This window comes from Centroberyx affinis, unplaced genomic scaffold, assembly GCF_046629955.1.
Source record: "Centroberyx affinis isolate AG114_WGS23_722 - 3 ecotype Tasmania unplaced genomic scaffold, CSIRO-AGI_Caff_v1 ptg000723l_1, whole genome shotgun sequence".
NCBI lineage: Eukaryota > Metazoa > Chordata > Actinopteri > Beryciformes > Berycidae > Centroberyx > Centroberyx affinis.
The window spans coordinates 404,866-419,782 of NW_027279340.1; the positions used below are offsets into that span (position 1 = coordinate 404,866).

Consider the following 14,917-nt stretch of genomic DNA (forward strand, 5'->3'; position numbering starts at 1 on the left):
ACCAGCCGGCACTCTCTTCTAACTGAAAGCAGATGTGAGCGGTGTAGAATTTGACTTAGAGTTTGACTGTGTGCCCGTTAAGCCTAAGCTCTGTGGTTGGTTGTGAAGTTTCATGTGTTATTGGGGCAGAGTTCATTCAAAAAGCAGGGGCGTGCCGTGATTGGTCAAGAGGCAGTTTTAGGGGCAGGAACCAGGAGCTCTAATTTGAGATTGTGGTGTGCAGCTGCTGCGTGTGTTACAGTTGATCCCCCGTGGTGACACAGCCCATATCCTCCTGTATTGCATAGTGTGTGTGTGAATGATGAATATTGTCCTAACTTTGTTTTCATGTTTTGAGACAGACAGAATTGGACTCGTTAAAGGAACTAACTCACTGGTGTCTTTGTTTAGCTACATTGCGGGTTGCTATGAAGTTTGTTTTGTTTGAAATATTTTCTATTGTTGGACAGGGAGGAATACATCATTGCCAAGTCTGTTTATGGATAGGATCTCTGGAACATGACTGTGATTTTCCAGGGGTTTGCACTTCACATGCAGGCGTTTGACCAATGACATCATTTTGCGTTGGAATGATAGTCATCGTGACCATTCACTGTCTGCAACTACAGGAAACACGGGGAGATAAGGCGAATCTAAATATCCTTCTTCCTGAAGCGCTGGCCTATACCTGGCCAGTGACGGGGGAATTAGAGTATTCTGTACAGCCTAGATGCTTGTTTTTCTCCCTGTTCCACAGCAATTCACATTTGCCTGTTTGCCAAACGCTACACTCCTTCCGTTCCCAATGTTGTCAAAGAAAGCCTCTGTAGTGTTTTAACAGTCACAGTCTCTCCAGTAATGGACTCTCCAAGGAAAACAACAAATGATCCCGTTTCTATCTCTACCCCCAAGTCTGTCACTGTATTATGCGACTGTCACAGTTCACTTCTGGGGAAAAAGTAGGCACCATCCAAATTTCCACGGTGCCTGTGTGTGAGTATTTAACAAGTAAACTTTAGTGCTGGAACAGATCTGCAAAGCTGCCAGTGGCTATTTCCAACTAAAATAATCATTATTTTTCATGCAGACAAGCAATGTGAGCAATGCAGACCTCACTGACATGAAATGTTGTTAAATATTTTCTCAGGATATTTTCTTCAGTCAGCGTAGCTTACATGCCGTTCCTATCTGATCTACGAGACTAGCAAATCTTCATGTTTTTCCCCTATCTCGCCACATGCAGCCGGAATAGTTCACACCCAGTTGCCGTTCACCTTCTGATGTCAAAAAATGCTTCTGTAATGAAAGTGATGTCAGGGGCATGAGGTATTCCAAAAGCAATTTGACAACTCAGTCCAAAGTCCAGAGTGTGGCAGGCAACTCTCGGAGCTGAGGACTAGCTAGTGTGTGTGTGTATGTGTGTGTGTGTGTGTGTGCCACAAGAAATGTGTCCCTTTCTCTCCTCTACTGAGTCATCTGACTGTGCCTGTTATTGTTCTCCTTCCTGCATGCCTGTCATAGCTGCTGTCTAGCCATGCTGAGAGAGAGAGAGAGACAGAGAGAGAGAGAGAGAGGGACAGAGAGGGAGTATGCAATTACCATATATCATAGCATCATATCCTGCTATTTTGTATATGCTGAAGCAATAACATTTTGTGATAAATGTGTCTTTTTCTGCCTCCTCAGATCCCCATGTGATTATTCCTCCTGCTGCTGTGGCGATGGTTGCACCCAGTGAGCAGTGAGGACTCTCCTCCCTCTCCCGCCTGTGACATGGTTTAGCCCACGTATGACCTGGTCACCATGATGGCCTCCATGGTTGCCAACGGAAACCGAGATGGGCAGTCTCTGGTCTTGAAAGGGGTGGACCCAGAGACCTGCATGATTGTGTTCAAGAACCACTGGGCTCAGGTAAAACTACCAGAACTCCAAATATTCGCAACATATCTTGGCTTCGGCTCTCCAAATCTCAACTAAACTGTTCTTTAACACTTAACTTAAGGCTTTTACACTAACAACACATCAACACAAGCAAAGAATGCATAGGATGTTCTTATCAAGACCCAAATTTTGCTAAACTTCTGCCTCGAACCCTGGGAACATTCAGAAACTGACTCGGGCTGCTCACTCTACGACTGTCCCGACGCTAAGCTCCAGTGCGGTCGTGGCCAGTGGAATCTTGGCTATGTGGAGCTGACTGTTTCAGACTCTTGGCTCTTTCCTCCAGCATGTGTCCCCTGTTAACCCCTGTGGGGCCTGACTGGCTGCTGGGCCGACTCCCTCCCACAGTAGGATGAATAACCTTAATGTACAGTGACAAAGAGCCAGATATTTAGGGTAAAAAAAAAAGTGTACAGGCAACTCACAACTGCATTATACTTCTAGATCAGTGGTTGTGGCGGTTTGGCCAGGAGTCGCCGTTTTCTAGTCTGTGTTGAAATGTGCATGTGTTAACTTCACTCTAAGCTCCTGTTGAACTGACAGTAACTGTTTCTTTTGTGGGGAATTATCAGTGCAGTTGTTTGGAACGTTTTTCCATTTCAGTTTTTTGTGTGATTTTAAATTGGTTGTGGAAGTATTTTCAGAGCCAGCAGAGTTGTATCAAGTTCCCCGGTTTCTTGAGAAGGAAATGGAATTGATTCTAGAATATTAGTTTGTTTGATATGTTTTTATGGTTAAAGTTATTGTAGCAAGATGCACACTGTTTGTTTGGTGTTTACGATATGTAGGTATTCATAATTATGTTGACATACTCCATTGTAAGTGAGCTTATTCTTTTAAGATTTAATGAGTTGTAAGGTAAGATAAGATAAGATAAGATAGTCTTTATTGGTCTCAGAGAAATTTGTCTTGGACAAACAAGAGTTGCTGTTACTCTCATGCTGCACATAGAGACAGACAGACTGGCAGGCACAGACAGACAAAAAGTCAAAGTAAAAAAAACCCCACTACTTTTTACAACTAGTAGCTACTTGTAGTAGCAAGTGTAGAAGTTATGTAGTAGAAGTTAACAGGCAAGACATTAGAGTTATTTAGCCCAGTCACAGGCTAAGCAGTGAATATGATGCAGGGTAACCAGGGAAGAAGGCTAACCTTGCCCTGTCATAGGACTGTGCAGGGTTTTGTAGTTTATTTCTGTATTTAATCTCTGTCTTGTTCTGCTCAGATGTTTATCCCATACACAAATCAAACTGACCCCAAAACCATACTATTTTTTTTTATTTCACACACATGACAACGTGTAAGTAATCCTTCACACAATAAGGGTGAAGAAAGCCCCACCAAACCTGAAATCCATCTTGAAACTTAGCAGGCAATATGGCCACAAGGCACGTTAACTTCGGATTTTTGAATGTTGTCTAAAACCTTTCCTTTAGACGCAATTACAAAGACATAACTTCAGCCTGAAGAAGAAATGTTTTAATTATTCATGATGGGCAACCATGGTTGGCTTATATGCAGAGGATAAATATGTTTGTACCCAGTTCAGATAACTTCAGTTTGGAACATATCTAGGACAGGTACGGACCTGTATGATCAGAAGGAGAGAATGACACGTACATGTAAGCTCTGCTATCTGCTACAGTGCACAGATACTGTTGGCTTTTGCCAATATTTTTTTCTTTTTACCTCTACTTCCTCTCTTTAATGTAATACTGTTGGCCTACTCATTTTTACTTTGAAAGACTCCATCAAAGTAAGGTTTCCCCTTATTTGAAATAAAGCTGTTATCCCTTTGTTTCGCTTTAATCATCCAACAAATTAAATAAAAAACAGTGTACATAAAATCAACACAGCTAATGAAAAACAGTATTGCTTTATTCACCTATACACTCCTATGTGGCAAGCTTGTAACTAGTCAAGTCAAGTTTTATTTAACTAGCACTCTTTTGGTTGGGATGCACATTGTTGTAATCAAAAATACAGGGAATTGACTAGTCCCATCTACCGACGGTAAACAGATAAAAATGAGAACCCCCTGTTCTAGATTAAAGCTCCTTTGCTTCAGGCAAATTGGCAGCGCAATTTTACTCTTACAGAGTCTTATTTCCACGCTTAGTTAATCAGTAGCTTGATAAGAGCGATCTTGACTTTGGTTTCAGTTCGGAAAACCTTGAAATCTGAGCAACATGTTCACTGGCCTGCCCCCTATTAGAATCTCTCCCTGTTTCATTTGAAGATTAGCTTTATATTCATTTGCCGTCTAATGGCTTATCTCCCCCTCTCCAGGCGTCACAGAGCTCATTGTGTTTTTGTTGTGACATGCAAAGTGAGCTGGTTGTTGCTGGGGCTGCCAAGAACCTTTAACTGTAGATAATGTATTCTGGGCAGTTTGTTCCTTGTCACTGTAGCTCTGCACAAATACTGTTTCATGTTATACATTATTAATGCAACTTGACACCTAACAAATCTGTCAAGTTGATGAGTGTACTCCTGTTTGATGACCTGGACCAATCTGTTATATCAAGACATTACCATCAGCGGGGGAATATGTTGACTGATGTATTCACTTCAGCGTGACATCACTGCTCTTCCATCCTATCTACCATTTGGCCACCCTCCCATCACTCACTCCTGCTGTTGTGTCGACACCCATCGTTCACCTGGGTGCTCTCGTTTCTGTCAGCCGTGCCCAGTTCTCTGTGGACGGCCGATTGTCATGGCAGCAGCGGCAGGCTGGGAACACTGGGATCATTGTTGTGACTCTGGTTTCTACACGAGGGAGGGACTGGCTACACAAAGGGCCGTTTCACACTGCGCTGACCAGACTGAGTTTATCTGTACTCTGCTGGCCTATTTACACACCATTTTAGTTGATAGTGAACTGTGGGATAAAGGGATGATTTTACGTGCAGATTAGGGATACAGCTGCTTAAGAAATGTAGCATGAAAAGGCTAGGGAGAGTCGTACTTTTACATGGTACACGCACTGCCCATAGAGATAAAATCAACTCAGCTGAAAAGAAAATGCTGACTTGTACCTATAGGTTAAGTGTCCATAGAATAGTGCATATGTGCTGAAAGTGGTAATCCTCAAGAGCCTTTTTTTTGGGCTGTGGGATGTCAGCAGGCGTCTTCCTTGGATTTTCTGTTGAAGTTTGAATTGCTGGCAGTTTCTGTGTCTGTTCAGCCCAGATGGCCATCACTGGTTATGCCAACTACCTAGTTCTTTTTCTATTTAAAAACAACAACAAAATGCGCTGCTGAGTCTGCTGGAAATGTAAAACACATCACTTATTGTACAGCAGAAGATGTTTCCTGGGAAAGACCTTCCCGAGTCCAGGTGTTTAGAACACAGATATAAAAGTTTTCCTGAACTGGGTATAAGTTGAATCACTATTGTGTTGTATCAATTAGTGGTAGAAAGTAGCAGAATGGACATCTGTTTATAAATACTGTGGATTTTAACTTTTAAGTGCATATTTCTATTATGCCATTTGCTATGTTATACTAGGCCTAGAGGACTTAATCATTTAAAACATTGCAATCTGTATAACCCTACAGTATATAAACTATTACTATATGGTTCACTACCAATGTAAGTGCCTAATTACAACAATTCCCCCTTGGGACAACCCAGTGGGAATTGATGTAATAAGGCACCTACCTACCCTATAGTACTGATAGTATTATAAGGTGGTTTGGTTAAAGGTTTCCACCAAATGGCTTATGTCATGTCTCTGCTACTACAAAGAAACAATTCACCAACATGTACTAGGCCTATCTGAGTTTGCAATACATAACTGGTGCAAGGAAAAACAAATCCTGCTAGAATTATGAATGGAACAATAATGTTTCCTACTTATTTTCTAAAGAGATATGTTTTTATTTTGAACAATAAAAGAAAGTGGATTTATATAACGATTGCAAGCCTTGATATCTTCATTAACTTTCTCTTTAAGACTTATTACTTTCATAATAGCATGTATTTCTGTTTTAAAACCTTTAGAAGTCTGCTGTAGCCTGGATACAATTTTAAGCACCAAGGCTCAGTTAAAGAGGAAGTGTGTCATTGTCTCCTCATGTTTTACTGAACAACTCTTTATTTGTGTAGTATACAGTATCTAATTCCACAGCCTCTGGCTTGGTGTCTCTTTCTATCTGGTTGTATTGATGTAGCCATAGCCACGTTTACAACTGTAATGCTTGCATGAGCAATCAAGAATATATAGCCATAATGAGTTTGGTTGAAATGATCTTCCTCTTGTCCCTCAGGTGGTGAAGATCCTAGAGAAGCATGACCCTCTGCGCAGCAGCTCCACCCTGCCCTCCCTGGGTGTCATCAGCCTCAGCGCCGGCTCTGGCCTGCGTTTCGGCCCCGTCCCGGGCGACGAGGCGAGCGCTGTGCAGAACTACGTGGAGCACATGCTCTTCCTGCTGATGGAGGAGGACAGCGGCCAGGCCGGCGCCATGGGCCCCATCCTGGAGTTTGTGGTGATGGAGAACGTGATGGAGCGTCTCTTCGTGTGGAGTCTGCGCCGAGAGTTCACGGACGACATGAAGCTGGAGCAGCTGAAGATGTACGAGATGCTGGTGGGCCAAGCGCGCCAGCCGCTGCTGCACCACAAGCCCATCCTGCGGCCGCTCATGATGCTGCTGTCCTCCTGCTCGGGCACGGCGGCGCCGGAGGTCGAGGCCGAGCTGGTGCTGCTGCTCAACCAACTGTGCTGCGTCCTGGCGAAGGACCCCTCGGTTCTGGAGCTCTTCTTCCACACCAGTGAGGACCAGGGAGCGGCCAACTTCCTCATCTTCTCCCTGCTCATCCCCTTCATCCACAGGGAGGGCACAGTGGGCCAGCAAGCCAGAGATGCTTTGCTGCTCATCATGTCGCTGTCTGCTGAGAACCAGCGCGTGGCCAAACACATCGCAGAGAACACCTACTTCTGTCCGGTCAGTCCACGCACATGATGAATCGGTCCTTCTTCTCTCTCTCTCTCTTGCTCTCGCTCACTCACTGCATTTTTGTGTCGGTGGCTTTTTATTTCTCACACTCAGCCTCTCTTTTTTCCTTTCTTTTACTGACTTAATCCATTTGTATGTAGTACTGTTCTGCCCTTGAGCTCGTTAGTAAGTGGCAATCATTCTAATTCTGACAGCCAATCTAAAATCCCTGACTTCTCTTTGACCCTGGGTAGGCGTGTCATACTCGGCCAAAATATGCAGATGAATTCATAGACCTTCCAGAAACGAGGTTGAATTGCCTCTGTTGAATGTTGCAAATGTCTGGCATTCGTAAGATTATGGTACTGTTTTAAATATTGCCATTTAAATACTGCTGCAGACAAGATGCAGCAAAAAAATAGCATGTGTTTAACAAGAGGAGTGACTGTAATTGGTTTCACTGACAGGCCACCAGCATTTGCATGATCTAGCATAGAATATAGGACGCATACATCAATGCAAAACTAATGATAAGATCATCTTACGGTTATATTACACTGCATTGCCACTAGCTGTAGCTTCTGTAGATGTTAGACGTCTTACTCTCTCAGTACAAAGTGTTACTGTACCTCACCAAGGAAATAATTTTCTGCCATTCTTATCTTTATATCCCATACATCTTTTTAAATCTTAACTTGTCCATAGCAGGGTTTTACTGAGCGCATATGCTTTATCAGCAATACCCTGCTTCACATTCATAGAATTACATACATTTACAGCTGGGAGCTGGCCAGTGCAATCACAGTCTTTAATTGTTGGCGACTGAGCCACTCCACTGGAACAACAGGGGGTTAACTGCCTTGCTCAAGGGCAAGCTGATGGCAGTTGTTGAGGGAGGGGAGAGTGTTACTAAATAGTTAATTTAAGTATCGCCATCATTGCTTTGATCTTTGAGGGAAGGAAAGATGTGATGGAGAGTGGAAGACTGTGCTGCTCAAATATTCATAAAGGTCTCGAAGCTGACCTATAGGAGGCATAAATCCATATGTGTGCTGTCTTAGTGTGAGAGCAGGGGGAGGAACAGACAAGATGAAATGCAGGCTACTGTTCTGGCATGCTTACATCTACAGTGCATAACACTGGAAAAGAAGAAATGATTTAGGAAAGTACATTGTGTTGTAGGTCTTAATAATGTCAGGCTCATGACAGTCTCATGAGCCTGTATAACACAGAATACTGCATATGAATATACTCATGACATTGTAACTCAATAATGTATAAATCCATGGCGTAAAGCCGAAGGCAAAACTGGCAGCGTAAAAGCCCTGCATATATCATTTATGCCATACAGTGCTTCATTAATGTTTAATGAAGCCCATAATATTCTCTCTATAATTACTTTATGTCACAATATTTTTCATCACACTGTATATATCAGATGATGTCCAAGTTTGCCTTTTCCACAGTATTAGTCAAACAAGCTCGCAACATCCTATAGGCCCGGTCTTTTCCACAGTGCAGTTTTGCTCTGCAGGGTACCAGCAGATTATTGCCAGGGACAAGTCACCATGGATTTGTAGCTGAGCATCAGTAGACATTTTTAAAGTTCTCTGACAGAGAGCACCTCTGTGACAAACCTGAACCTGTAACAGAGACAGAATGCATTCACAAACCATTCAGAGGCTAGAGAGCTTCATCGTTATATGAACTGCTGGGATATTTGTGCATTATCAGCATCATCAATAACTGAATAAACATAAGTAACGATTTGACATGCTATCATTTGCTAATGGAACAGAGGTGAACAGATGGTCTCCTTCCCAAATAACAGTATCCACCACCTGAGCCGGTGACATTGTCTAGCATTATGTAACCGCTTGTTTAGTACAAATGCTCGGTCTGTTGACTGCCCTGATTCGTCTTCCCTCCCCTAGGTGCTGGCCACGGGGCTGAGCGGCCTGTACTCCTCCCTGCCCACCAAGCTGGAGGTGCCCAACGAAGAGTGGCACTGCCTCCACAGGGAGGACTGGCTCCAGCTGCCGGCCCTCGTCCAGTTCCTCAACTCGCTGGAGTTCTGCAACGCTGTGATTCAGGTGAAAATATGTGACGGGGGAGGGCTGCACACACAGGCAGCCGCGTGGAAAATAGGTTCTCGCACGGTAAATGGCTTTGACCTTCTGCTTGACTGACATTTGTCTTTATTGTTCCTCAGGTGGCCCACCCCGATATCAGAGACCAGCTTGTTGGCTACATCTACAATGGATTCCTAGTGCCTGTTCTAGCACCAGCTCTCCACAAGGTTGGCAGTCATCCTCCTCCTCTTCACCTCCATCCTCCTCCTCTTCACCTCCTCCTTAAATTGTTCAGTCATCTTTTATCTATGTAGTGATGAACAATATGGACACAGAGAAGAGCTTATGTCTCTGATGCTACAGATTCATACAATTGGCTTGGTAACTGACGTGTTCGTCTCATGTGTTCTGTACATTGACCACACACACACACACACACTACATTGTGCTGACTAATGGTTCCTCCCTCCATGCAGCTGACCTTGGAAGAGGTGATGACCACCACAGCTTACCTTGACCTTTTCCTGAGGAGTGTGTCTGAGCCGGCCCTGCTGCAGACGTTCCTGTCCTTCATCCTCCTCCACCGACACGAGAGCGTCCACATCTTAGATACACTGGTCAGCCGCATCAACACCCCCTTCCAGGTACAGGAGGATCTCACACTCTCACACTCACACACACACACACACACACACTGCACTCTCATATGACTCTGATGTTTAAAAAGTTAACTCCGGAACAAAAAAAACTACCCTGGAGGCATTGGGTCCCATGGTAATATTTAAAATGTCAGCACCAAAGCCAGCAGATTGTTGCCATGGTAATGCACAAGAGTGTCAGAGTGACTTATCCTGTTAGCAGTGGCAACTAATATGTGATGGCCTTTCAGCATTTTAGAGTAAGCCTATATACTGTGAGATGTCTTGTTCAAACAGCTTGTAAGAACTGAAAGGCATCATTAACATCAATGAATAATGTGTTCTTTACTTTGCTGCTCAACAGCTAGATGCCTCAAGGTGTTCCTTCCAATATTTGCTTTGGTACACGTGAAACCCACTGAATAATAAAGGACATGTTTGCCATTCACATTTGTGACCTTAGGCCAACAAAAACACTGACAAACATGCAAATATTCCACATTTCAACTGTTGTTTTTTTATTGATTCTCCCTTTTGGTTTTGCCTTTGATGTCTGATAACTTCAAAAACTGGTACTTCGTATGCAACCTTGTTCTTTTTCCAGAATCGTACAGAGCGAGACATCAATTTTTAGTGATAGCTGTGAGCTTTCGGCTGAAGAAAACTGGCTTATCTTTAAATTCTGCATATAATGTTCAAGCTAGAATTTGTTCCCACTGACTCTCTGCAGGCTAGCTAAAGCAGAAATGACTGAAACACTGACAAAACATCCTGAATGGTTCTGCTTCACACTCTGATAATTTTTGTATCAAATAAGGCACTTGAAACAGGTTTTGTTTCTGTCATCCTCAATTGTTTTCGTGTGCTTCATTGCATCTTTTCATTTCATTCACTCTTCCAGCTGGGCACAGTGTCACTGGCACTGTTCCGCACTCTCATTGGCTTATACTGTGAAGATGTGATGCTGCAGCTCATATTGAGGTGAGTGGGACACACACACACACACACACACACACTGAATTGCCTCAGTTATGAAGCATGGTACATCTAATTGGTTTACCCTTTGATGAGCTTTTACTCTGTACCCCCCACAGTGTAGCCTTGTGTTGCCATCTGTCTTTCCCCTGTCTTCATCCCCCTACCACCCATTGAGTTCCCTAACAGGATCCACTCCCATCTGCCTCCCCAGGTACCTGATCCCCTGTAATCACATGATGTTGAGTCAGAGACGCGTGGTGAGGGAGAGGGACTGCTACTCGGTGTCGGCGGCTAAGATCCTGGCGCTGACGCCATCCTGCTGCTCGCCCGAACACAGCCCCCCGCCCCTCCGACAGCTGGACTCCATCCTCTGGTCCAAGGGTGCAGAGAGTTCCAACAACACTGGCACCATGGGTAAGAGGGACATTAAAGAGTGTGATGTATTATAAATGGAGTACACTACCAGTCAAAAGTTTGGACACACCACATTTTTCTTTATTTTTAATATTTTCCACATTTTAGAACAATAGTAAAGAAATCAAAACTATGAAATAACACAAATGGAATTACGCAGTGACAAACAAAATGTTAAACAAATCAAAACTCTCTTATATTTTAGATTCTTTAAAGTAGCCGCCCTTTGCCTTGATGGAAAGACAAAGGCTTTGGAAAGAAGAATTTGTCAAAGAAACTAATTTCAAGCATTTAAGCACAAGCCTTTAGATCAAAATGGCTTTAAGATAATGAAAAACATAGTACATTCAATCAGGTGTGTCCAAACCTTTGACGGGTTGGTCGTGTATAGCTAAGGCATTTCATGATGAGGATCATTTTAGTAATGTGTTCCTCTCATAATTGTTACACTAGTTGTAGGGCAGCAGGGTGGAGTATTGAATAGGGAGAATGTCCTTCACCCAGTTTCAAGCCCTTGTGTCAGCAGGCATCCACCTCCCTGAAGTGTCCTTGTGACTCTGAACCCCTGCCAGCTCCAGGGGAGAAGAGAGTTAAGAGATTTATAATATCACCCTTTGAGAATGCCGAATACCTTGTGCTTTGAATTATACAATGGTATGTGCTGCAGATTAGTCAGCGTGAATTAAGACGACATTTGATCCAGATTTCTAATCTGCTTGGCTTTTCACTCTTTGCAGTATTTAAGGCAGCTTTAATTAGCGTAATGCTGCTTGTGGATCAGCTGCGAGACACATTCACTCAGCAAATTCGACTATTCATAACATCATTTGAATGGCTTTTTGCTTTAACCTCATTAATATTGGTGTGCAGTCAAAACAAACAGAACAAAACAAAGGAAAAATGCAAAGCATGATTATGCCACTCACTGAGATGATTAAATGAGCGCTATGCAATGTAATGGACAGAAAACAAAAGTATTATGCAAAAGAATATAATTAATTATTGGCATGAAATTTGTTTATATTTACCAATTTTTTTCTAAATATTGTTTTGTGTACAGTGCACTCCAAGGTCTTCATTTGGATTTAATTGTGGCATTAACATAACAGAGCTGATTATGCGTATATTATCAAATAGTGAGATCTCCAGCTGTTTAGGTCTATTAAATCAGTTTACCCCCTGCAGTTACTTGTCAAACTCATTAGTTCTGCTCTGTATGAGTGCTGTGCTGAGGCGCTGCATGCCAACACTCATCAACATTTCCTATCTGTCTTGCCAGAGAAAAAGGAGAGCTTCTCAGAGGAGGACGGCTCAGGTAATTCCTGTATCATCGGATCAGAAATCTACTTGGATGTCAGTTATCTTCATTACCTCTACGATGCTCGTCTGGGCATCTCCAGCTGCATACGGGCCTGCCAGGTTTGGTCAGCTCCATATGACGGTGAGGACCCCGCTCCTGAGGAGTACCAGCCCGGTGTGCTGGAGGAGGCGGGGCTTAAAGCTAGGCCAGCCCAGTTGGTGCCCAAGAGACTTCCGCAGCAGCAGCCTCCGCGGCCTCGACCCTGCCCGCCCCAGAAGACCGAGCCGCCCTCCGTTCACCAGCTAGAGCTGGAGTGGGACGACAGTTACGACGCCTGCCCAGTACAGGCTGCCGAGGTTGCTGCTGAGAGTAAACCTCTGCAGCTGCCTCCCGCTGAGCCTCCCAAGCACATCCAGGAGATGAGGAGAACAGCCATCATGTTGGTCAAAGGTTCCTACATTGAGGAGTCTGACTTCCAGGATGATGTCATGGTGTATGATCTTGTTGCCAAGAAAGACACCAGAGACACTGAGCGTGGCAAGCACAAAACCCATGGGACAGAATCAAAAGAAGCTCAACCGGACTTGCCAGAGGCTCTCCTCAAAAATGGACTTAGCCTAACACTTCCGTCCTCCATGATGGATGATAACGGCAAGAATAGCTCAGACGTTAATGCCAAGGGTCAAACGGATTGTAATTCAAACCTCCAGAACACCAATGCTGCCGAGTTGGGTGACGACCTCTTGGCTCAGTATGAGGAGTTGATTCGTACCTTGAGCACCGAAGCAGGTGGAAGTCCAGTCAAGGCTGACAGAGAGTTCAGGAACCCCATCGCCCCCATGGAGGAGCAAGAGGAGGAGGAGGAGGAGGAGGAGGAGGAGGAGGAGGAGATGGATTTCAGCTCCTTCTCTGCAGATACACCAGAACCAGAGAAACTGCATTCGCCATTTGGGAACAAGCTTCGCAGTGCGAGTCGAAGCCATTCAGTGCCTTTCACAGGTAGAATGAGTGAAATTACAAGCCTCATTATTTAAATAAAAAAGAGTATTTGGACGGTGCTCTTTAGCAAACGTTCACTACAGCTATATCTGGAACTTAATTCCCCATTTCTACTGTTCTGTCTTTCTGTAGGTCCCTTTGTCAGTGTGCTGTTGTCCCGTCTGGAGAACATGCTGGATAACTCACTCCATGTCAACTTGTTGCTGACCGGCATCCTGGCCCAGTTGGCAGCCTATCCTCAGCCTCTGCTCCGCTCGTTCCTCCTCAACATCAACATGGTCTTCCAGCCCAGCGTTCGCTCCCTATACCAGGTAAAATATACGCTTGCATGTGTAGGTGGGCGGGTGTGGGACAGTGATATGCAGGAGAAATTATGAATAATTACCAAGTACACAAAAAAGAACAAAAACCAAATAAGCAAACAAATGCTTCTGCTGCTGCTGAAAGATGAAACTTCCAAACTTTCAAAACCAAGTAGCTTACCTCTGACAAGTGAGACTGAAAATAGGAACAAATAATGCACTTTGTGAAACTGGAGCACACTCTTCCAACCACCCTCCAGTAAGATACAGTATAGTCTGCTTTCTTTCTTCATGTATAATTGAACAAGAGATCTTTGAACAAGACAATCAGACAAATGTAAGCAGAACTAGTTCAATAAGGGTAATGTTACAAGGAGATCAGTAATATATGCATTGGTCATGCTGCAACACTTTCATTTCAGTCAGGACTGAGGAAAAAGAAATGGTTTTTCGTGGAAATAAAAGTCTGTTTGAAAGTCGTCATTAGTGTGTCCTGTGTATTTCTCCTTCAACTGCAGTAGTATAAATACTGTACACATGGTTGTAATCTTTATATGTGTGCCTCCAGGTCCTAGCCTCCGTGAAGAACCAGATAGAACAGCTGTCTGCAACCAGGAAGGACTTTCCAGAGCTGATCACAGCCGCCCAACACTGGCTCCTAGCCAGGGAAACCTCGTTCAGAGCACCAGGTGACAACACTAATAACAGTTAGACAGTGTATGCCAACGTAGACCTTTAACAGTAAGTCCCTGATTCACTAAAGCCTTTCTTTGGTGCAAAAACGTTTAGCATGTGCAATACCAATGACATAACCCCTGATTGGTCAAGCAGATTGCACCTATCACAAGTCTTAGTACTGACTGAACATTGTAATGGTTTTTGTACCCATTAAAGGTTTTAGTAAATCTGGGCCTAAGACTCATGGTTGCAAAATAAACCATTCACATTCTTATTCCAGACACTGTTTTCAGATATTAACATGATATATTTCTCATGAAACAGTTGGGTCAGGATGAGAATCGTTGGTCTGAAACTGCTTTCATGGTGTTTTTATAAGATTTAGGGGCATATTTTGATGGCTTGCTGATAATTAGAAAATAAACTCTGGGTTGGCTCTGAGTTCCTCAATCTCACTATCAAACAGTGCAAGTTTAAAGCGGAATCTGTATTCAGTATCAGATGTTTTTTGGTTTCTATTAGGACCAGAATAAATTCTACTTGATCTTATTTAGTCATGTGGCTTTGCAGTTGAGAAACAACCTCTGCTGAGGCCTGAAGTTTTAGGCATGTTTCTGAACTAGATTCCCAATGGCTTCAGAGTTGTACAAGTTACAGAAAAAGAAAAAAAGAAAA

At 43.5% G+C, this 14,917-nt stretch overlaps 1 protein-coding gene across 1 annotated transcript in view; it reads left to right on the forward strand.

The window, feature by feature from the left end:
* Nucleotides 1-14,917, forward strand: part of fhip1aa (FHF complex subunit HOOK interacting protein 1Aa) — a 28,907-nt gene that overhangs the window by 10,320 nt on the left and 3,670 nt on the right. The window contains exons 2-11 of the mRNA XM_071519711.1: nt 1,666-1,890; nt 6,196-6,870; nt 8,796-8,954; nt 9,074-9,160; nt 9,410-9,577; nt 10,473-10,552; nt 10,761-10,963; nt 12,243-13,262; nt 13,395-13,573; nt 14,133-14,253. Coding sequence (XP_071375812.1) covers nt 1,783-1,890; nt 6,196-6,870; nt 8,796-8,954; nt 9,074-9,160; nt 9,410-9,577; nt 10,473-10,552; nt 10,761-10,963; nt 12,243-13,262; nt 13,395-13,573; nt 14,133-14,253 — 2,800 coding nt within the window. The 5' untranslated portion in view covers nt 1,666-1,782. The remainder of the gene's footprint in view (nt 1-1,665; nt 1,891-6,195; nt 6,871-8,795; nt 8,955-9,073; nt 9,161-9,409; nt 9,578-10,472; nt 10,553-10,760; nt 10,964-12,242; nt 13,263-13,394; nt 13,574-14,132; nt 14,254-14,917) is intronic.